The sequence below is a fragment of the Echinops telfairi genome, unplaced genomic scaffold, assembly GCF_000313985.2.
Source record: "Echinops telfairi isolate 266 unplaced genomic scaffold, ASM31398v2 ScPeMD7_2565;HRSCAF=3150, whole genome shotgun sequence".
In the NCBI taxonomy this organism is placed as follows: Eukaryota; Metazoa; Chordata; class Mammalia; order Afrosoricida; family Tenrecidae; genus Echinops; species Echinops telfairi.
In genome coordinates, this window is record NW_022106463.1 from 1516195 (window position 1) to 1538881 (window position 22687).

At 43.1% G+C, this 22687-nt stretch overlaps 3 protein-coding genes across 15 annotated transcripts in view; 1 reads left to right on the forward strand and 2 right to left on the reverse strand.

Moving 5' to 3' along the window:
- Positions 1 to 1220, reverse strand: part of SKA3 (spindle and kinetochore associated complex subunit 3) — a 16922-nt gene extending 15702 nt beyond the window's left edge. For all 3 annotated transcript variants that reach the window (XM_045294053.1, XM_045294052.1, XM_045294056.1), the window contains exon 1: positions 1118 to 1220. In XM_045294053.1, the coding sequence (XP_045149988.1) occupies positions 1118 to 1220 (103 nt within the window). The remainder of the gene's footprint in view (positions 1 to 1117) is intronic.
- Positions 1221 to 1419: 199 nt separating this feature from the next.
- Positions 1420 to 2183, forward strand: MRPL57 (mitochondrial ribosomal protein L57). 2 transcript variants are annotated; one of them, XM_004714825.2, is made up of 2 exons: positions 1420 to 1459; positions 1622 to 2183. In XM_004714825.2, exon 2 carries the CDS (start codon positions 1627 to 1629, stop codon positions 1933 to 1935), a length of 309 nt encoding a protein of 102 aa, XP_004714882.1. In that variant the 5' UTR covers positions 1420 to 1459; positions 1622 to 1626; the 3' UTR covers positions 1936 to 2183. The 2 variants fall into 2 exon arrangements, with proteins under 2 accessions (XP_004714882.1, XP_045149980.1); XM_045294045.1 differs by having other exon boundaries at positions 1434 to 1459; positions 1596 to 2183.
- A 963-nt stretch (positions 2184 to 3146) lies between these two features.
- ZDHHC20 (zinc finger DHHC-type palmitoyltransferase 20) overlaps positions 3147 to 22687 on the reverse strand; it is a 39338-nt gene continuing 19797 nt past the window's right edge. The window contains exons 5-13 of one of the 10 annotated variants that reach the window (XM_045293958.1): positions 21554 to 21586; positions 21039 to 21159; positions 19696 to 19731; positions 18618 to 18750; positions 15079 to 15205; positions 10740 to 10829; positions 9082 to 9197; positions 8003 to 8080; positions 3147 to 6432 (exon numbers count right to left, since the gene is read on the reverse strand). In XM_045293958.1, coding sequence (XP_045149893.1) covers positions 8043 to 8080; positions 9082 to 9197; positions 10740 to 10829; positions 15079 to 15205; positions 18618 to 18750; positions 19696 to 19731; positions 21039 to 21159; positions 21554 to 21586 — 694 coding nt within the window. In that variant the 3' untranslated portion in view covers positions 3147 to 6432; positions 8003 to 8042. Of the gene's footprint in view, positions 6433 to 8002; positions 8081 to 9051; positions 9198 to 9560; positions 9606 to 10739; positions 10830 to 15078; positions 15206 to 18617; positions 18751 to 19695; positions 19732 to 21038; positions 21160 to 21553; positions 21587 to 22687 lie in introns of those variants that run through there. The other 9 variants (XM_045293956.1, XM_004714824.3, XM_045293959.1 and 6 more) reach the window with 9 other exon arrangements.

Consider the following 22687-nt stretch of genomic DNA (forward strand, 5'->3'; position numbering starts at 1 on the left):
CGGGGGTTTAAGTGGAGAGAAAATGTTTTGAGAATGATGAGGGCAATGAATGTACAAATGCGCTTTACACAATTGATGTGTGTATGGATTGTGATAAGAATTGTATGAGACCCTAATAAAATGATTTAAAAAATAAATTAGTGTGTGCATTATGAGTTCAACCTGTCAACTGAAGATTTTTATTCAAAAGTGCCGCTGCTCACTCTTCATAAAAGGAGCCCTGGTGACATACTGGTTACGTGCAGGACTGCGAATACTCAAGCTCGGCAGTTCGAAACCACCCAGCCGCTCCACGGGAGAAAGACCGGACTTTCTACTCCGTAAAGAGTTACGGTAACTTGTCTCGGAAACTCACAGGGGCAGTTAGCTGCCCTCTAGTCGGCACTGATTCGTGGTAGTGAGTTCGTTTTGCTCTTCCGAACGTTAATGGACCGCCTTTCGTTATTTGGGAAGTTAACGGTGGCTGTACATCGACTTAAAAACAGACATCACAATTGAAGGGTATGACAGAAAGAAGCAATTTAAAAGGTGGCGCTGGCGAGCCTTTGGACATGTTTGCGTCCAACACTAATTGAGCATTTTGTTCATGTCAACGTTTGCTGCTGACAGCTCCCCGTATATTTTCCGAAGCCCATCTCACCAGCGTAAATCACAAGCCCTTGTGCAGGTTGGCTTTGTAATAGCCTAAGTAAAGTCATTTTATATTAAGCAAAGATTCTGCATCAGACCATAAATGCAACCTCAGGCCTTATTACATTCTCAGAAAAACTAAATAGCCCCTTGTTCTCAGAACTGGCAACAGACTATCCTGCACCAGGAAGTTGTGCTTATCCGCCTAACTGCAAGATCTGCTTCTGTACCAGCTTGCTTGCTCAGCTGCACAACTCAACTGTTTGATGAAACCCTATAAAAACCCAAGCCTGGGAGGGTTCGAGGCCAGTCACTCACTCTCTTTACACTCAGGTGGCTGGTCCCTGAGCAGGTGTTTTTTCTCTTTTCTGTCCCCCATTAATAAACTGCTTTCCTTTGTACCAGAGACTGAGTTGTTCTTGTCCGGTTCATGTACAACAGCCTATGGACATCGGTTTGAGGCGCGCGGGCCAGCCGCCTCACTCACCGCTCTCCTCTCCGGTCAGCGCCGGTTGCAGTCGGGCAGCCTCGCTGTCCAGGGTGACGGCCAGCGACCGCAGTCTCCCGTAGAAACTGCGGATGGGATCCATGGCGGCAAGGCCCGGGGGAAGCCGCTCCGAAGCAGGAACCCGCGGCCCAGCGGCTTCGCCCGGGCTCTCTCACCACTCTACCCGCCACTGGTTTGAATCTCAAGTCGCAGGAAATTCCCGAGAAGACGCGCACGCAAGCTCTCGCGAGAGGTGGGCTCTCGCGCGACGTGGCGGGGGCACTTCCGCCGTGGCGTCCGCTGACTTCCGGCGCAGCTCCAGTCGCCCAGCTGAGCGTGCTGGTGAGTTCGCCGGCCTCTGGCGGTGGGACTTCTCCGCCTGTCGGCCTTGGCTGGTTGTTTTGGGGGTCCCGTGCGCATTCCCGGGACGGGTGTGTGGTGTGAACCGGGTTCGCGCGTCCCGCCTTTCTGCCCTCAGGTCCGGTTTCTGTCCCTTCTTTGCAGCCACCATGTTCCTGACCGCCTTCCTCCTCCGCAATCGCATTCCCGGAAAGATGTGGATCGGGAAGCACCGGCGGCCGCGGACCGTGTCCCACTTCTCCAAGGAGAACATGATCCGTCGCCTGGAGATCGAGGCGGAGAACCACTACTGGCTGAGCACGCCCTACCTCACCGCCGAACAAGAGTTCGGCCACGCCGCGGTCCGCAGGGCCCGGGCCTTCGAGGCCATCAAGGCGGCCAGCACTTCCAAATTTCCCCCTCACCGGTTTGTAGCCGACCAGCTCGACCATCTCAATGTCACCAAGAAATGGTCCTAAGTTCGAGTGTCCACCCTTCGGTGTTACAGAGGGCAAGGCTGCCTCTCGTCACCCAATCACGGAAATGGGCAGCGATCGGCCAGTTTTACTTTTTTTACAGAGACATAAGCAGAGTAATCTGCAGCTAAACCACCGTAGTGGTACTCTTCGACCTTTTTGTACCAACGGGATGCTGGAGATGACCTTGGTGTGACATAAAGCATATTCTGAATGAAAATACAATAAATGTAGGTTGGGGTTCTGTTCAAGTTATTTGATTTATTAATCATACAGTGCAAGTGTATCGACCTTCTGTCAAGAATCATGTAAGTTAATACTGCCATCATGCCCCGTTAGGACAGAGTAGAACTGCCCCTGTGGCTTTCCAAGGCTGTAAATCTCTATGGGAGCAGAAAGTTTTCATCATCCCCTGGGGAGCAGCTGGTAGGTTCAGAAGTGCTATGGTTAGCAGTCCAACTGGAATCCATGACGCCAGTGCTCTGCAAGTTAGTGTCGGTTTACATCCTCCCCTTCCGCTGTGGTTCCAGATGAAGAAAGGCTGTGGTTCCAGATGAAGAAAGGCTGCGTGCAGGCCTTTAAGACCCGACACTGCAATGTATTGGAAGGTAGAAGCACTGGATGTGTTATTAACAATAATCAATTGGGATGTCCCATGAACTCATAAGCCTAAACTTCCAAACCCAAGAGCCAGCTCCCATGAGCTGTTTGGTTGAAGGAGCAGCTCTCGACACTGAGTTGGAATTGCTCGAAGTCAGGAAGAGAGTAGGAGCCCTGGTGGCACAGTTAACATGTTGGACTGTTAACTGCTCATCAGTGGTTCAAAGCCAACAGTTGCTCCACAGAAGGAAGTCCAGGCTTTCTTCTCCTGCAGACTTAGACAGTCTCCAAATCCACAGGAGCAGTTCTACCTTGTCCAGTAGTCACTAAGAGTTAGAAATGATTCGATGGCAATGAGTTTTGGTTTTTGATAATTACAGCAGTTTCTAAAATGAAAATTACATTGTGTTCAGTCAAAGCTATGTTACGCCCTTTTCTAACATACCCAAATTTGATTAATCCATTTTCATGCACACAAATCACGCCTATCTTAGTGGTTACCCCACGGTAACTCTTGCTATGACCTACTTGATTTGATTTTCAAGTTGATCAGAATTAAGTTAGCCTCTCATTTGGCAAATACTCCTTGATAACAAAAGACTCAAACATGGGGATTCGTTTTTATTTCTTTATTATATTAAAATAATTATGACTTTCGAAACCAATATTTAAAAATGATCTGCTTTCATGTTAATGTAGGGTAGGCCGGGCCATCCAAAAGACAAAGCAAAGAGTCAACTTGAAGTCATGGTCCAGGGTTATGCGTATGAGAAAGAACATGCTTCATGGCACTAAGTAGAAGCAGCCAAAGTAAACTGTATTTCAAATTTGTATTTATATAAAAGCATATTAAAGATCACGTTAAAATAGTGTCCATCTCTTCTTTTAAAATGGGCATAGGCTCATCTGCAATCATATACAAATATAGTAAACTCAACCCATTTGCTTTCTTAATCGTTTAATACAAATACAATTTCTTGCTTCCTTATTTAACCCAACAAAATAATATAAAGTGAAGGCATTAGAAAAATATGGATCTTTCTGAATCTATATTGTATTTTTAAGGTAAATTGGAAAATATTAATATAAGAAACATGGGATTTCAGGTTTATATAGTAGCTGTACTTAGTAGATTATTAGGTATGGACTTTATTTTGACTGAAATGCAAAAATAGGATTACTTCTTTCATAAATCGGTTATAAAATACCTTCCATTGGCAGCAGTGCCAGTCTGAGAACAAAATGTGAGCTGGGCGTATTTGTAAATCACTGCCTACTTAATGTCCAGATTATGCAGATTACCTTCAAGCCCTTCATATACACTTCTTTACAGATTACTGCATGGAAAGCTCAAATTCTGATAGTATTTTAATCTCGTAAACATCGTCAAAACCTTTCTAGTAGAAACAAAATTCAAGTAAATGTTGCATATTTGATTTTAACTATACTTAGGACAATTAGAACCACTCCTTATGTAAAAATATTTTTTTTTAAAGTCATCCATTATGTAAAGATGAAAAAAGCTGTAAACCTGTTTGTTTGAATAACTAGGATACTGTAGCTGCTCTTTGGTCTGGCATAGTAACACTGGTCAGATGGAATACTTGGGCACATTCATGCCCATGTAAACCAAGTCTCCAAGTTTGTTTTTAATGGCAATGGCAAGACCTGAAGTTCAATTTCTAGTCCTTAAATGGTGTCACAAATGTTCAAATCCTTGAAGGACAAAGGATAGTACTTAAAAACTTTGACAGGACTTCAGTTTGAGTTTTTCTCCCCAAGCAGTTGGTGTCAATAATTCGTATCAATTGAAATACCAAAGAAGCAGCCTTTCTTTTGATCCCCTTACTACCTGTAACGGGCCCCTTCCTCAATGGGCATTAATATGCACCAACAAATGCAGCCAAGTACTGGAGCTTGGCAACAGATAAGTTAAAATCTAAGGGAGCTTGAGCAAAAGACTTGAAATAAAAAAGCTTGAAGTGTCTACTATGTCTTGGAGAGGAAGTGAAATAACAGGCATGAGAAGAACTGTGAAATATTATAGTACTACAAGAAGGGGGGGGGGGAAAGAAGGGGGAATGATGTTCCCTCAGTTTTAATCAAGTGCATGCAGAGCCTTTTAACTAAAGGTAGAGAGTCCCAGGGGAAATTTCCTGATAGTGATCAAGTAAGCCTAAATATCTACTGTTTCCAAGGGAAACGGACAAACGGAAGTGATGTTTTTGTTGGTAAGTGACACCTTGTAAATGTCCTACACATAAGTTTTCTAGAATCAAGGTTAATATGACTGGAGTTATAATAAAGGTAGTATTCCAAAGCTACGATAACTTCACTCCTTTGGGTCAAACGGCAAAAAGTTATTTTCTTTTAAAATCTTTTTTTTAGCCAATATAATTAGATAAGCTCTATAAATTGTAAACCAGGCATAGTTAGCTAGAAAAACTGATGTTATATCAGGAATTATAGAGCTATTATGCTGTCTATAGTATTTGGCATTTAGAAGGTACCCCCAAAATATTTGTTGAATGAATGAAAAGTTACTACCTTGCAAATTAAGAATCAAAGAACATTAGAAGTCATCCAGTTATTGACAGGCCTCCCCCTACCCTAATTTTTCAGGTAAGGAAAGCCTTACATGCTTCTCAACATGCTTGTTAAGATTTCTAATAATCTGTTGGAAGCAATCTTTTTGGATTGTGTTTGAATAAACAGTATAAAGCCCTATATGGGTTCTCTGAAACGACACTATGCTTTTCTTCAGAATCACTCCAGTCATTCCTCTTGTTCTGAATGGATGTTAACAGGAGAGGTTATCTAGGCAAAAAGGGTGCTTTCACGGAAATCAGAATGAAAATTCTGCATTTAAAAGAAATCCGTTTTATAGGGACTGAGAGGATGGTGGAATGACAACTCGGGTATCGGGATTTCTTTCCCGCAGTTCAAGTGCACTTCAGATCCACGTTTAAGCTATTAGAGGCTTAGTGTAAAACTTTCAACATAATTTTCAGGAATTACCATAGTTAAAATTTGAAAGACATCCTAAGTACCTTAATGAAAATATCCTCTGAACAGCTTACAATAGCCTGCCTATCTTCGTCTTTTCTCTCCTCCTAGTCACTTCCATCTACCCCAATTGCATCAGTCTCTGTAGCACACAGACCTGCAAGTTCAATAGCAACAAAAAAAAAGAAAGGCAATGAAAACCCCAAATATTTAAGACTGCCAAGTTCCCCTTAAACCTTGGGCATACGATAAGCTATGTGTTTGTACACGTGATTATAACTCAGTCTTTAGTGAACTATACAAATGTGCTCTATGATTTAAATGATTATATTTAGGGATCTGAGTCCCTCTGAATGTTATAGCCAACAATAAAAAAATTAGAAATTATTGAAAGTATAAAACTAATTATAAATTGGACATCCAATTAAAAAAAGCCGTTATTTCGTTTTCCTTATACAGTTTCTAGGCAACAGTACTTTCGATGGTGATTATCTACTTTCAGTCACCACAGGATCCTAGGCAGACTCAGATAAGTTTTTAGCTTGTGTTGTTGGAGTGAAAACATGGTTGGAACCAACTCATGGTAAGAATGCAACTCAGGCACCCCACAAACTACATGTGTTAGTCATGTGATCTGACAGCTCGTGTTGCGGCATCTCATAAAGGTGTTATTTCCAAAGTAAAGCGCAGCCACTTCTGCGGCCTGGTCACAGCTGCGCTGACGGACACGTGAGATCAAGGCATCATCCTGGAGGGTGCGTCTGGGACAGTGACTGTACCAAGGTTTCCTGTTTCGTAAAAAATACATCTTCTACTGGACTTCACTTCATCCCATTGGTCATTTTTCTTCCAAATAAAACTGAAAAGTATCAGTTCATATGGATTTCCATAAACCTGTTTTAAAAAAATGCATTACTGGTTAACACTTGATTTCATCTTTCTGCCTATGAGATGCAGTAAATGGCTCTGCAGGCTAAAGGTCTAAGGCTGGTAAGACAGGACACGTAGGTTCCGACACTTTAAGTAATATAATGAGGTTTTAGTAAGCAGTAACTAAGGGGGTAGCAGTGGTCTTCTTCCCTCTGCACAATCACTACAGCACTCCCCTGTTTGGGGCTAGGACATCATCTGAGGGAGGAGACTAGGTCCTCAGACTGCTAGGCAGTCCCAGCACCAGCCACGCCCTCTGTAGCACCATCACAGGAGGTCAGAAACAGTAGGCTCTTGCAGGCTTCCTCAGACGCCAACTCCTGACCCAAGTGAGCCCGGAAAGCACACAGGATTCAAGGAACTAAATCCTGCCAACCCACACATGAGCAAGGAAGGAGATGCTCCCCTACTTGAGCAATGACCTGATGCGCAGCAACAGGTAACAGATGCACGCTGTCTACACCTGGGGAGCCCAAGTTGGTGGTTATTTGTTAAGAAGCAGCCAGTGACTAGTGAACACTGTAAGTCAAAACCACAAATAGCTTAGCTGGGTGAGAGGCTATTCAGCTTAGTGCCTGCCTGAATTTTTCCCCGCTTTACCTGAAGGGAGCAAATACTACATCCTCACAGTTTAACCTCAGTGCACCTTCATGGTGTATACTACAGCTTGTACATCACTTATAATTCTCTCTCTCTGAATTTTTAAAAATTGTTCTTTAAACTTGTTTCCTGTGTCTGGGCATACAAAGTGTACCCAGCTAGAGGAAACAATAGAAGCTGGTGATGTAGTTGGTTACGTGCTGGGCTGCTAACTGCAAGCTCAGCAACTCAAACCTACCAGTCGCTTTCCAGGAGAAAGACGAGGCTGGCTGCTCCTGGAAAGCTTTCAGGGACTGGGTTGTTGCAGTCTGTCCTATAGGTTCACCATGAGGTGGACTCTTCAGCCTATACTTTTTGTCATTCTACTCTGGATCAAGTTTCTTAATACTGAACAAAAGTCACTTCTTGAACTGACTAATAAGACAGCCTATATGGGAAAGGTCTGTCACCCACATAAACTGGCAATTTTTGCTGCTTTCTTCATTAGAAGCAACCAACCACCACCAGCAAAACCAAACCTACTGCTCTCAAGTCCACTCTGTCCCAGGGCAGCCGTGTATAATAGGGCAGCACTGCCCGGCAGGGCCGCCAAGTGAGAATCTTCACGGGCAGAGAGCCTCATCACGCTCCTGGGAAGCAGCTGGTGGGTGTGAACCACTGATCTTGCAGTTAGCAGTCCAGCATTTAACTTGTGGCATACCAGGGCTCCTGTTTCTTTAGTAATCTCCCAGCAGATAGTTACTGAGATGGTGGGAGGAGCGTTAGGAAAAATGGCATATAAGTAGATGCCAATGCTACTGTACCCTCTGGTGTCTGCTGAACTCATTTTGCTGATATCATTAAAAAGAGGGAAAATCCAATTATTTATAAAAAGATTATTGGACATGCAAATGAATGGGATTTGTCCAAGAAAATTATCTTTATACTATCTTACCTTGCTGTTAGTCAAATGGTTAGTTATGAACAAGAGGTACTCAATTTTCTACTGCCACTGTAACATGGTTAGTTGTCCCTGTAAGTACATAATTACATGTGAAATGACCAAAATAAAACAAAATATGCATTAGTTTCTGGTTCAGTGCTAAAATTTGCGATGATGGCAAAAGTTAACTACTATGTCGTATTAAAAAGGTGGCTGCCCACCACCCATTTGTCTTCCTGTGGGGCTCAGAAGGAAGCACAGTAGCTGTCACAATGCAAAGGCTGCTCTCACACTTGCTCTGTTATCAAGAGACTAGGTGGCAAGGGTTCAGAAGCTCATTACCCTGTGACCTTACAGACGGTGACAGGTGACCCTGAGAAAGATCGTAACGAAATCAATGCACACGAATGTTTCAAAGGCTGCTAAAGTGCTAAGAAAGAGAATAAAAGCTTAGGAATTCTCACACTAAGTGCTAGGGTATTTCTCTGGGTTGGCAGAACAACTTGAGCGTCTGTCCCCCATTTCCTACAGTGCAGGGAGACGATGGCAAAATGATTACTCTGAGTATTATTAGATGCCTTTCGACACTCCGAGCGCTGGTACTTGGCTAGCCTCTACTGCAAAGCCAGGCCAGACTCAAAAGCCCATTTCTGTCGTAACAGTGATTCTACACCACACCCACTATGCACGAAGTGATCAACAGTCATTAAGAAAAGGTTAAAACATCATCAGGGCATTCTTTTTAAAAAATTAAGGCAGTAAAGAATTCTTACTACGCCTTTCAAAAACTAGTTCCAACTTAAGAATCCTCAAGAGTAATCTAGTTCCACACATGAGTTGGCGTATACAAGGCCTAAAGAACCTTCCGTATATTTGAGGTAAAAAGTGTGGGACTGGATAGCACGCACGCACGCACGCACCACCCTTCCCCCCTCGGATGAAAAGCAGCAGCAGCTACTACCCTTTCTTCCTCCAAAAGCAAATACACATTAACAGCCCCTGCATGAAGACCATCAAGTTACTTTCCCACATTTATGAAGTCGGGTAGTTTCCCGTCTCACCAGCTACAGCACGGCTGAGAGAAGCATCACCTGCTCGGACAGCCCCTTCATCAGATCCATTTTCCGTCCATTGAGATTCACTATCCAACAATCGGTTTTTTGATTCACTAAGCGGTTTGATAGGGAAGGGTGGATTTGAGCCAATACTGAAAAGAGGAGCAAGTCATTTTGTAAATAGCTTAATGCTTGACTCAGGATACTTAATAAATTAATAAGCAGCAAATTAGTACTCTTCCTAAATATGTGAGGGCAGCTCATGGGATCTTAGTACTCTGGGGAAAAAAAATCTTCCAAAGAAAAATGCACCCCCGTCCATCCCCCAACTCACTGGACTTCTCTCTTGACCCCAGGATCTGTACTCCAGCAATGCCAGGGAGAACAATTAGACAAAGGAAAAGGAAAAGAAAAAAGCTTCCAGGCCAGCCTGAAATGCTTTTAATGAGTTAATTAAGAGCCGGAAGGTAGGAGGACAGGCGAGGATCTGTCTGTGACCAGTACAAAAAAATTACCTGTCATTTCCCAAGTTTTCTGCTTTCTACCTCTGCAGTTTAGATCTAAGGGGAAAAAATGATTGAATGATTTCGTGTAGACTTATTTCACTAGCTAAGAGATCCAGGGAGGGTGAGAACAGAGGGAGGCAGCAAAGGAGGAGGGTAGGGGAATTAGCACTTGTGTTGCCTCTCTCCTGAGCTGGACTCTGCACCCAGTGCTTTCTGAACATGACCTTGAACCCCTCAAGCATCCCAGGATGGAGGTCTGTCTCATTTACAGAGGCAGAAACGAAGGCTCAGAGCTTGACTATCTAAGGCTTCCAGGTTCTGGGTTCTGGGGCCCAGGGTTATCTACCAAGAATAGGCTAGCTTGGACTTTACAATCCACCCCATCGCCCTCTATACCATCATAAGATTTATGATGGAATTTGCCTTTTCAACAGTTAAATTTCGATCCTAGTCTCTAGCATTTTTAAAGTTTCATTTCCAATGGCTTAACTCTCAGACTCTGTGAAACCGCTTGCGTGCCAAGAAAGGTCTATAAAAAAATGTCCACCATGAGGAGCTAATGAGGTAAAGATTTAGAATTGTATTTTTGCACCCTCATTAATAGTATTTTACCACTGCAGTTAAAACTCTGTTTGTCACATGGACAACAACCGTAAATAGTAGAATGACTAATTTCTTGGGAAAAACAACAACAAAAAAACAATGGACAGAAACCAGTTTGTAGGGCAATGCAGCATTTTTTTTTTTTTTTACTTCTAGACCTTTATTTGTCTGTGAAAAGGGGAAAAGAGAAGGAGGGAAGAATAAAATAAAAACAACACAATTGACACAAAAAAATCACTGAGGTGGAAGGAGGGAGGGAGGGAGGGGCAATGCAGCATATTTAGACTGGTTGTGCTTCCCACGCAGCCCAGATAATTCCAGTTTTATGCGACTGTTCTGGTCTAGTGATTTATCAGTAGCAAGCATTTTTTTTCCTTCTCTTAGAAGTGTTTTGGTTTGGAAGACAAAACGTAAGCACATAAACTATCAGCCCTTAGTTAACAGAAAAGGTACAGAGAATCTCCCTACTGAGGATGGCTTGAGTTACTGTTGAATTTATTACACTAGTATGTATGTATCACATCCACACAGCTTGCTTTATAATGAATATTAAAATCCTAAAACACCCAATGACAAGAAACAAACCTTCTGGCAAATTCAGTCTGGCTTGTAACGGAAGCTTGTTCTGGATCCGAGCCCACAAGGCGAGTTGGAAAACTGCAACCATCCCCTAGACTGCAGCAGGAAAAACAGGAGTCAGACATGTTCACATCACCTCAAGGGGAAGCAAAGCAGCCAGCTCGGATACCCAGCTTTTCAGAGGCCTGGGATAAATCACCCTCAGGGAACCGTCTTCAAGACTTCTAATCTAGAAGGTTATTAGCTGCCCCCAAAGAAACAAGCTTTCTTCTCTTTTAATCTGTGCAGGGGCAGAAAGCACTGCCTGTTCCACTGCGATTTACCTAAGTGTTGAAAAAACATGGCTTATTGTGAAGATTCTTAGACTCACTATTAAGATGATGATGCCCAGACTATTTCAAATATAAGTAACCACATATTTGGGGACCAATCTTCGAGTCTGGAACTGAAATTCATGGGAAAAGCTCCATGGCTGTATTTCCCCACGTATTTAAAGTTTCAACAAACAAAGATATTATCTGTTTCTGATGGTCCAGCTACTATTCTCAGAAGAGGGAGAGGGCAGTGAACAGGAGAACCTCTCTGCCTTCAATCTCTCCATCAGTACAGTTATGCTTCTGTTGATAAACATCACCAACTGTTTTCAAAATGGGCAGAACAGGACTGACAGCTCTGAAAGAAGAGAAACAAGCCAATGAACCCCAGCTTTCAGCCAGGACAAGGTGACAGGGAGTCTTCCTGGATTGAGGTGACAGAGGTAGGAGCTTGGGGAGCCTGAGGTGGTTTGGATCTCCGAGGGAGGACTACAGAAATTTGCAGTTAGGCATGAAAGCCTTGTGGTAAGTACTCAGCTGTAATTATAAATCGGGGGGGGAAACACACAGCTAGGAAGTGTAAACTGAACAATTCACACAGCTCCCACAGGAGTGTGGGCACTTGAATTTGACCAGGATGGGTATTGGACAACCAGATCTGAGGCTAGCAGGCGCTTGTCTTAGCTGTAGCCTCACAGAAAAGTCTACTCTAGATTCAGCCTAACCATGCCCAAAACAGGCCTCAAAAGGATCAGGCAGAAACACCCGCAACTTAACAGTGTGGCAAAACAAAATTCAACATCTTTACAGACAACAAAATCCAGAGAGCTCGGCCAACTAATACCCTATACGTCTAACCGTCAATCAAAGATCACCAGACAACAAAGCAGCAGGAAAATGTAACACAAGAAGGAGAGAAAACTCAAGTCAATAGAAATAGATCTGGAAATGACAATGGAAGTGAACAGGAACTTTCAAAGAGTGATTACAAATACATCTGTGAATATGTATATGCAATGACTGTAATGCAGAGCAAAGTGGAAGAAATGAATTCAACTTTCAGAACTGAAAAATACCGTTCTCTGAAGTTTAATATACGTATGTATAGGATAGGCTCAACAAGTTATAGATGCTGCAGAAGAATAAGCCAGTGAACTTGAAACTACCCAAGAGAAACTACCCAGCCAGAAGATAGCACAGAGGAAAAAGCCAGGAGTTGGGGACAGAGGACCACTGGCTACCAAGTCACATAACACATGTGGAATTGGAGTCCCAGACAAGCTGGGAGGAGAAAAAGAAAAAGCAGGTTGGGAAGAGGGTGGTAGGAAGGAGAGTCAACACTAAAATGGGTAAGAATTAGTCAAATTTGATAAAAATGATAATCTCACAAATTTAAGCAGCCAAATGAAACTCAGATGAGGTACATGCCAAAAAAGCACACTAATGGAAGTCATCTATTTAGGGGAAATATTCTTTAAAAATATCTGTTCCCCAAGCAAACTGAAAGCCTTACAATACATGAGCCCTGGTTATAGTACACAGGTTTTATCCAACTGAACAAAAGTGAACAGGGCATTAGTGAGCTGTGGGTTGCTGCTGAATCCTGATCAAAAAGGGGGAAGCACATCAGATTTTCAAATTCTCATAAACTCTACTTTCTGGAGCCATGGCAACTGGGTGAATCTCTGAGATGCCCTTTAAACTTTAAACCAAAAACATTCCCCGAAGTCTTCTCAAAACCAAACAATAGCTTGGCTTGACTAGTATACTGTCTGCCTGGAGCAGTGTGCTCTCTGAAGAACGGTCTGCACGGGAGGAACAGGAGCCCCAGCTTATGCTAATGGAGGGGGAAGGACTTGAAGGGGGGGGGCGAGAACGGCTGCACAGTGGTAACCAGTGTCTCTGAACTGTACGCGCAGAAGCATGACTGCTGTGCCTATTCCGCACAGCACCAAAAGAAATACAAGTCAGGTGGGCAAACAAGAGATTAAGTTCAAATGAACTGCTGTTGACTTGTTCTGACTCATGGTGACTCCACGTGGGTCAGAGTTGAAGTGTGCCCATCGGGTTCTCAGCAGCTGCTTTGGGGGCAGTCGATTGTCAGGCCTTTGTTCGGGTGGACTCAAATCTCTATCCTTTCGGTTAAGCACTGTTTGCCCCATGACTCCAGAAAAGCACAAGAATTGACACTTAACAGGCATAGTTTCAACGATTCTGTAGGTGCATGATATGCTGTGTTGAGCCATACATCAGAGAAGACTGAATATAGCTCCCGAGAGTCCTTGATTTAGGGTGTGTTGGTGGGTGCTACACCTTACAATCATCCCTTTTTTGGGGTGGGGGTATTATTAGTAATACGAGTGGGCACCACAAAGTTTGTGGCAAACAATCTTTTAGTTAAAGGAGCGCGGGTGGTGTAGTGGTTACACGTGGGGCTGCAACCTGTAACACCCCCAACTGAAAAGCACCAGCTGCTCCGGGGACAAAGACGAGGCTTTCCACTCTCAGAAAAAGTGAGTCTTAGAAGCTCCCAGGGCAGTTCTACCCTGTTGTAAAGGGTCACTATGAGTCAGCATCCACTGGACGGCCATCAGTGTTGGTTTTGTTTTGGGGGGTGGTAGTGGTGGTGTTGGTACTACGTACAATGCTGCAGCAATTCAATGTTCACTCTGAGATGTTTGATTTTATGATTTCCTGTTTAAAACATTGTTGTTTATCAAGCGAGGGCTGCGGCTACAAGGATGGTGGTGGTGGGAACCCCAACAGAGAGTTGAAAAATGTTCAATTCTACTGACAGATACCAGCCGAACCTCACCTGTGCCTGGTGGCCATCAGGATTCTGACCTTCACTATCACAACATGGGCTTCACTGTTGGCCAGGCCATGATCTTACTCGGTGTTTTATACCATAAGAAGTATCGGCTATAAATTCTGAAATGAAGTGTTCTAGTTCTCTCAGAACCAATTTATTGTAGACCCATTGGGAAAGACCCTGTTATTAAATTGAGGACCATCAGTACAATTTTTACCTCAAATGAATTCTTTCTCCTTTAATTCAAAGCTTAGGCCATACCAAAGTCACTACAGAGAAGGGAAAAATATTAGACATTCAAGTAACATATTTGTCGTGTTTTCCTTTCTCAATTAACTGAAGTGCCTTTTTCTCCCTTCATTATTTTGCCTTCATTGTTGAAGGTCACTTTGGGTGTGTGATTCTAGAAGATGCTTCACGATATCCTGGTTTGTGTTTTTTCCTTCCCTGATGGGAATTTCCTATCACTCTGCCTTCGATCCTGTATCTGCCATGTGTCTTCTGTTTGTCCCCGTCTGGCTGGTCAGGACTTTCTCTTCGTTTCAGGCAATGTGATCAGGATGTGTCTTCATGGATTTCTTTGAGCTTCTTTATGCTTGGGGGTTGTTTGAGCCCCTTGGGTCTTGAGTTTTTTAGGTGTTATCACATTTGGAAAAAAGGTTAACCATTATTTCCTCAACTCCTCCTTCTGTCTCCCCAGGTGACCATAAGAACCCCAATTGTGGTTATGCTAGGCCACTTGACATTCTCCTGGAGTCCCTGGTAAATGGCCAAAGCACTCAGCTGCTAACAGAAAAGGCCGGAACCCTCGAGTCCATGGAGGCACCTCACAAAAAAGGCCTGGTGACCGGCTGACCCAGGAGCACCATTCTACTGCCACGTTACGTACGCGGGGTTGTATCTCCATGATAACTGGCTTCCTTACCATTCTCTACTGTAAACAACTTACTTTAATTTTAAAGGGGAAAAGAAGAGTTTTTTAAAAGGTAAGCCATCCCTGTTTTCCCCTACATTTTACACACTCAAACTCTCCTTTACTCTAATTTAAAAAATTAAAAATTGTAAATGGATAAAATCGTTTCTATCTGATCAAGATATTCTGAGTTTTTGTTCTTATGGCCCCCGCCCAAAATGCGATTATATATTATTCTCTGAATCTTCACAGATAATAAACTATCACAGATCACATAATTTCTGGCATGCGAGCTCGAGCCTTTACCTTGAAAATATTGGAAGTAGCCAGTATTTCTTTTCATCACCAAAGACTTCTCTCCAATTTTTACTGTAGCCAAGAGAGAAACCATTTCCATCAGGTCCATATGAAAATGTAGATGCCCGGAAGGATTCTGTTACGTTAGACAAACCAATAAACCGCATCAGTCTGATTAAGCATTATAGGAGAGATGGACTATGCCAGTTTTTGCACTTTATATTTTTTACACAAAAAATATAAGTATAACTTAAAACAATATAGTTGTGGCCGTTAAAAGATGAAATGTTCTGATGCTTAGCTGGGAAAAGTATTTCATCAACATTGTAACCTCACTTAAGTCATTATTTATAAGTCAGCTACTATTTACTTGATGATGGTTTTGAGTATCCAAAGATGAATTACCAAATATACTCGTGTATAAGCCGAGTTTTTCAGCACATTCTGAATGTAGTTTATGTGGTAAAATTAGGTGCCTCGGCTGATATTTGGGTCGGCTTACACTCGAGTATATACGGTAGGTAAAATTTCTATGGAAGAAGCCAGTCTCACAACAATCTTTTCTAAACTTTCACAAATGTCTTCAGTGCCAAACTTGTCCATTATACATTGGGTCAATTCTTTCACGGAGGTGAACAAACTCAACTTGTCTAAATACAGGCACGAGGGAGGTTTCAAAAAGTTTGTGGAAAAATTCCATTATCTTTTGATTTTATTTTTCCATGGGGTTTTTGAAGGCCCTCATATGTCAAACTGTGGGGTGCTGGTCGGGAAGGTGCGATACTGGGACGGTAACACTTGATCATGAACAGTGGGCAGGAGATGAGGGCACAAACGGTAATCAGAACCACTCTTTAGTCCGATCTAGCTGCCCATAAAATAGAATGGGGGCTTGAAAAAGGTACCTATTTCACAAGAATGATTTCATTCTTTCTTTTTAAAACAATTCAACCTATTTCAGCATGCTTTCTAAGCTAAGGATAGGAAGCAACCAGGGCACTGGAGAGGGTGATGAGATAGCAAAAAAGAAAAATACAGGAATGTTTGTGTGGGGCTCTAAAGGTCAGCAGATGCAAGTTCACATGTGACTGTGTCTGATCCTTTTGGAAAGACGACCCACAAATGGGTAATGTTCGGGAGAATGGCACAAACCTGCAATAAGTGTTGTCAGGACTCTCTGATCAGAGGACCTAATTAAGGTGACCAGAAGTCCCGCTTTTGGTGGGACAGTCCCGATTTTTGGCATTTTAAAAAAGTCCCGATTTTTGGAAAGAATGCACAACAAGCTAGGGAATGGTCTATTTGGTCCATATAGACCAAATTTTTAATCAAGAACCCCGCCCCCTGGTCAATGGTGTCCCGCCTTAAGTCTGGTCACCTTAAGTCCTAAATGAAACCTGCAGTTGGAACCATTTCTGTGCCAAGGAGATGTCCTTCTGTAGCTTTCAACAGCCCTCTTTCCCCTGGGCCCCTGGGCAAAAGAAGAACGGGAGAAAGCCCAGGAGCAGAAGATGCGAGGGAGCCGTCACGCCTTGGTGAAGGCGTTTGCCATCCTTTCTATATGGGAGGAGAAGGGCGAGAGGTGCAACCAGAGGTGCAGTCAACACTGTGTGGTGGAGGATGGGCAGTGCTGTGGCCTGTTGTGCACAGGGCCGCTATGGGACGGAATAGACTCCGTGGCACCTAGCGACAACCACAGGCAGAAAACATCAGTCTACTACACAATGTCGAGATCTGTGCTGTTTGGGGAGATCTGAAATATTTTCTTTATATGATTTTAGCCATTGTGTGCATTCAGTAGCTTATGCTATCCAATGCATTTCTGACTCTAGCCACTGGGAACAGAGTTGGTTGGACAAAGGCTGTTCAAAGAGACCCGGAGCTTTCCGTACCTCCAATACTGGCAGGGGGTGGGTAGGACACACAGGCAGATGCCACAGGAAATGAGGCAAATTACGGTCCAGGCTCATCTCAAGCAACGGGCTACTACTCAGCACCGACTGGCTGAGGCCACAATGGAAAATAGGCCCACTGTGACTTATTCTCAGTTTGGGAAAGAAGAAATCCACTTATTTATGTGAAATCTCTCAGGTTTTAGATGGTGTCGGGCAGTGGTTCTCCACCTGTGGGTCGCGACCCCTCTGGGGGTTGAACCACCCTTTCACAGGGGTCACCCGATTCATAACAGTAGCAACAGTAGGAAAATAATTTTATGGTTGGGGGGTCACCACAACATGAGGAACTGTATGAAAGGGTCGCGGCATTAGGAAGGTTGAAAACCGCTGGGGTAAGGGGTCCGGAGGCTGGACTTTACCTTTTTCAAGACATTCTTGAGGAAGGTATAAATCAGGTAATGGTCCAAGGCAGTTGATCTGGACTAAGAAGGGATGAAGGTGTGACGGAACTAGAGGATGTGGAAGGGTAAACCAAGGAAGGAAAGGCCAAGATAGAAGGCTCTCATAATTTACATGATTTAAGATAAAAAATGATTGAAATATGAAATTATCTTAAATATTTCCTTTAAAAGGCCTTTGTTTTTTAATCTTAAAAAGTGTACCCTTCCAATATTCCTGGCAGATGTACATAACTAAATGACAGTTGATTCTATGGCAATCATTCAGTTTGAACAATACCATTATCTTTGTACATAAAATGTTTTTCCAATAATTATTTATGGTAATACCTTACAGAACTCTTCCTCTGTATTATTATCTTACAAACGAGGAAAAAAACAAACCAGGAAGTACATTCTAATAGTAGTAGTAATATGATACGTAAGTTTCATGACAAATGATACCAGATAGAGTGAGTAAGCACGTGAGAAGCACTACTCTTCAAACCACCAGCCGCTCTGAAGGAGAAAGGTGAGGCTTTCCACGCCCACACAGAGCCACAGTCTGGGAAACCCACAGGGCAGTTCTGCCCTGTCCTGCCTGGTCTCTGAGTCAGAATCGACTCGACAGCAGTGAGATGCCAATTGTGTAATAAAGTGTGGGAGGGAAAACGCACAACACACAGATGAATGCGTATGATGTGTTCGTTAACATATTAGGATTTGAACCTACTTGGAGCTGAGAAGGAACCTGCTTATGGAGTGTGAATCTACTCTTTCACAGATTGATTTGGTGAAGGTATTCTATAAATGCACAAAGCCTTCTTTATTTAATAAAACTCAGAAAACAAATCAGGTCTCTACTTTGATCTGCAATGAATGCATTACAGAAAAAAAAGAACCAGTTCAATTCACTTCGCCAACTTTCTTCAAAATAATTGACTTTTGTGTTATGTGCCCACAGTTCCTGTCTAAAGAAGCAAACCCACGACCATGGAGTCAATCAGAACGCAGAATGACCCTCCTGGGGCCCAGGCCTCAGAAGTCTTGACAGGGGTTGACAGCTTCATCTTTCTCCCACAGAGCAGATGGTGGCTTTGAGCTGCCGACCCTGCTTTCAACGCTTCATTATCGCTTGATTGTTGCTCTTTTCTAGATGGCCCACCCGCTTGCAGTCAGTTTCCTACGTCACTGGGATTTACTCCAGCCTACGGACCTATTGTTGTCCGGTTTTTCCCCACCAGCCAGCAGTGGTAGCTGAGGAGCGACAGGACGCTGATGAAGAACATCGCGGCCACAAAGAAAAGGAAGAGGACGTGGAATTTGGCGCGCGTATCCGACAGCTCGTTCTGCAGAAGGAGGAAGAACGAGTTAATTTCAGATAGTCAACTTCTGAATGATGTTCAGGTTGTTCTGTCTTCCTAAGGATTGTTGGGCCTACCCCCAAACAGGCCAAGTACAAGGAATAACAACGTAGCTGATACACCCCAAAGCAGAGAGCTATTCTCTAGACCAAGAGGTCGGGAGACGTTATCTTCTCAACAGCTCGTCGGTGATTCACAACTTTCGGAATGGTCTCGGGGGAAAAAAGACCAAGAGGGAGTATTGTGATCAACCACCTTTTTTTCTTCTCACTTTCACACAGGTATTCCGGCTCTGCCTGGTACCCAGCATGTGGCAGGCTTCCCCTCGCCCATGTGAAAGTATTTTATTATGCAGCTGCCCACCAGACACCCACAAAGGTGCCTTCCCAGTCTGGGGTAGTCGTACTTCGCTACTGGCAGTGTGCTACGCACTGTTGCAATGGTAGCACTGGCCTCAGCTGTTCTGCCTCCTCTACTTCTTACCCCTGCTCCACTGCGACACAGCTCTGCAGGTAACTAGCAAGTTGGAGCAATAACTTTACCTTCTGGAATGAGTGATTGAAAACTTTCCTGTTATTCCTTCTCTTAAGGCCATGCGTGCTTAAATAGAAGCAATGACGTGACTACTGTCTTAGAAGAGTTGGCTTTCAACAGAAAAATGTACAGGCAAATAGCCCATTCCCCTAGAACACGAGGCTGTCTGGCTTGCTAGTTTAGTCTGCACAAGTTAAAAGCAAGGTGTTTTGCATTGGATTACTCTGACTTCATTTTTCTCCTTCTTTCCCAGAGCAACGGAAATATCTTTTAAACAGAGCAAGGGATTCTTGAACGGCCCCATCTCAGAAAGTCAATTAATATTATGCATAGTCACTGTAAATGTTATCATTAAAAAAAAATCACAAGAACGTCATTGACAAGAATGCAATTTACCTTGGGGCAATTTTCTGTAGATTTCCTGCGGCAAAGCTTGTGCAAATAAAGACAATGTATTAAGAAACCAACGACTTATATAAGAGGATCCAAAACACTAGCTTTCATGCACACGTTTGGGTTTTGAAGGACCCCTAACACGCGGCGCTCTAAGGCCAGCTAAGAGTTGCTCAAAGAAAACAGGGAAGAACACTACGCTCTTCAAGAACACTTCCGATGCGCCTTTCCATGCCAACTTTACAACAAAGACTTGTGTCTCAGAAGAAATAAATTTAAAAAAATTTTTTTGAAAATAGATTTTTTTAAAATGTACCATATATACTCGAGTATGTACGGTAAGCTCTGATAAATAGTTTCTAAAGACTAGATGGGACAGTGTCTTCCCACCATCACTGGTTACTACTGTGGGGCAAAGCCCTGGTCCCTTTGTAGTCTACCTTCAACTCAGTCATCCCAGAGATCCTGCGAAGCAGCGATGCTCAGCTCAGAACATTCTAGGAGCTCCAAGCCCTGCGCTGTTCTCGCTCTCACTCTACTCCAGGCACAGGAGCTTTTATGGTTGGAGAATATTTAGTCTTCTATGGCTGGTCCTACTTAGGAACTCTCTGTCGACTCCAACAGGAGGAGTTAGGAGGAGTATTTTAAATATAATACAACCCTTTAATACGTACAAGAATCTCCAAGGGGGGCAAACAGGCCGAGCACACAAACAGGAAGCTCCCCAAACAGACATGTCTCCCCTTCATTGCAATCCACATCTCAGGGGCAACGCCTGTCAGCAACTTCTGAACATGATCTCTTGACACACAGTAGTACTTGCCAAGGACCTTCTACAGAAATGGAACCAGTGCTCCTTAAATTCCATATTTGTTCACATAATAACGGATTTTAAAGACCATTTCATATCATTTCTCAGAAAAAGCGATCTCATCTTTCGTAAGGTTGAAGAGCATAGACACATACCCTAGTTAAAGTAGTCCCCTATCGGTGGATATTTGGATTGTCCTCAATCACTGTGGGGGAGAGGCACTGTGGTATGCTCCAGAGGCTGTGGGAGTAATTCTGACTGACTCTGTGATGTAACTACTGTTAGGGTGCAGCTGACGCAATCTGGATCCCTAGGAGAGAAGTTCACTCTATCCTGCTTCATATTCATTTACAAATGGACATGTATAAAAGTCCATTTTAGGCCTGTCTGCTTTACGACCCATTATAAATGCTAAGATTAGAATGGAGTACACTTTCCTGTAATAAAGAATACAATAAATCTTCAGGAACCTAGGATCTTAACAAGTCTCAACTATGATATAAGAGAGAGAAGAAACAACAAAAAACAGACTTACCGTCCAAAACTTTATAAAGTACTGTAAAACTGTTGTCGCCACAAAAAGGCAATATAATAAGGAATACAATAGAAACAGCAGGAAAAATTTGTAATTAGAAAATCCCACACAGTTATTCACCCTAGAAGAACAAATAAGAAACATCAGCGAACGTGAGCACTGGTTACTTGGCAATGGGTCGTTCGGAGCGGAGCAATACTGTAATTACCTACTGGTGTTTGGAACAGATTCTCGAAGGGGCAGAATTATGGCATTTTCTATTCTCTTAAGAATTTGGCGACTCAATGGCAGTGGTTTGCTTTTTTTTAAATGTTAACTCTTCAATATACCATCTATTATTTGGGGTAAGGACATCAGAGGAAAAAAGCACTTCATAAAAATATGTATGATCTCATGTCTACGAATAATTAAAAGGACCTTCAAAATTTAGGAAACTAGGTAAAACCATTCTAAATTCTCTTCTTCCCTCCTCTCCATCCCCTTACATGATTCGCACCCTCCTGTTTCGTACATACCAAGGACAGTGATGATCCATCTTAAGAATACATCTAAGAAACAAACACACAAACATCAGAAAAACCCTGTGGAAAAGTTTCTAAGAATTTTCTTACATTTTTTTCCCTTTTACAATACATCTTAGACAACTAGCCCAGTAAATACTAGGTGACGGGTACTTTTTGCTATTTCTCCAAGGAAATTCACATGCAAGAAATGCCCCACAGCCCGGCCCAGTTGTCTAGGGCCACATCAGACGACAGTTGAGGGTCCACGTCCGGCCGGTGCGCAGCATCTGGCACACTAGCTCACTCCCAGCTTACAGATGAGCCGAGGGAAGTGCAAGGCAACACAGGTGCTTCTGACGTGGGAGCGCACGTGTGTGCAGGCCATGACAACAAAATTCTGAAAGTATGTTCAAGCAGCAACACTGATGGGATTATAGATGGTTTCTGCCCTCACGTTTTATAGAAATTTACACAATTAAGGGAATTCAGAATCAAAGGGGGAAAAATGTTGCCCCTTCAAGTACATCTCCTCTTTATTTGTGTGAATTAGGACCACAGGGGAGCTCAAGTGAAATAACAAATGAGTAAACGAAAAGCCTGGAGGTAAAGTCACTCATCTAACCAACAATTGAGGACTTGCGGGGATGGGGGGTGGGGTGGGGTGGTGCCCAAACAGGGCTCTCTCCTTCATCACCTGACCCCACAAGGCATTAAAATGTGCATGTAAGCAAGGACTAGATTTATTGTGCAGTGTTTATTTTTAAAAAAATCATTTTATTGGGAGCTCATACAAGTCTTATCACAATCCATACACACATCCATTGTGTCAAGCACATTTTTACATTCGATGCCCTCATAATTCTCAAAATATTTGCTCTCCACTTAAGCCCTGGTATCAGCTTCTCATTTTTCCCCTCCCTCCCTGGCCCACCCTCCCTCATGAACCCTTGGTAATTTATAAATTATTATTATTTTGTCATGTCGTACACTGGTGAGTCCTAGATTTGTTAAACATTTTGTGGGGAAAGTGTCAGAAAGTAATTTCTTAAGAAATTAATTTTGCAGGTCTGTCTGGATAGGACAGGCTGGATGAACAATCTGGAGGAGAAAACAACGGGACTGACAGTTCGGGGGGACATGGGAGAG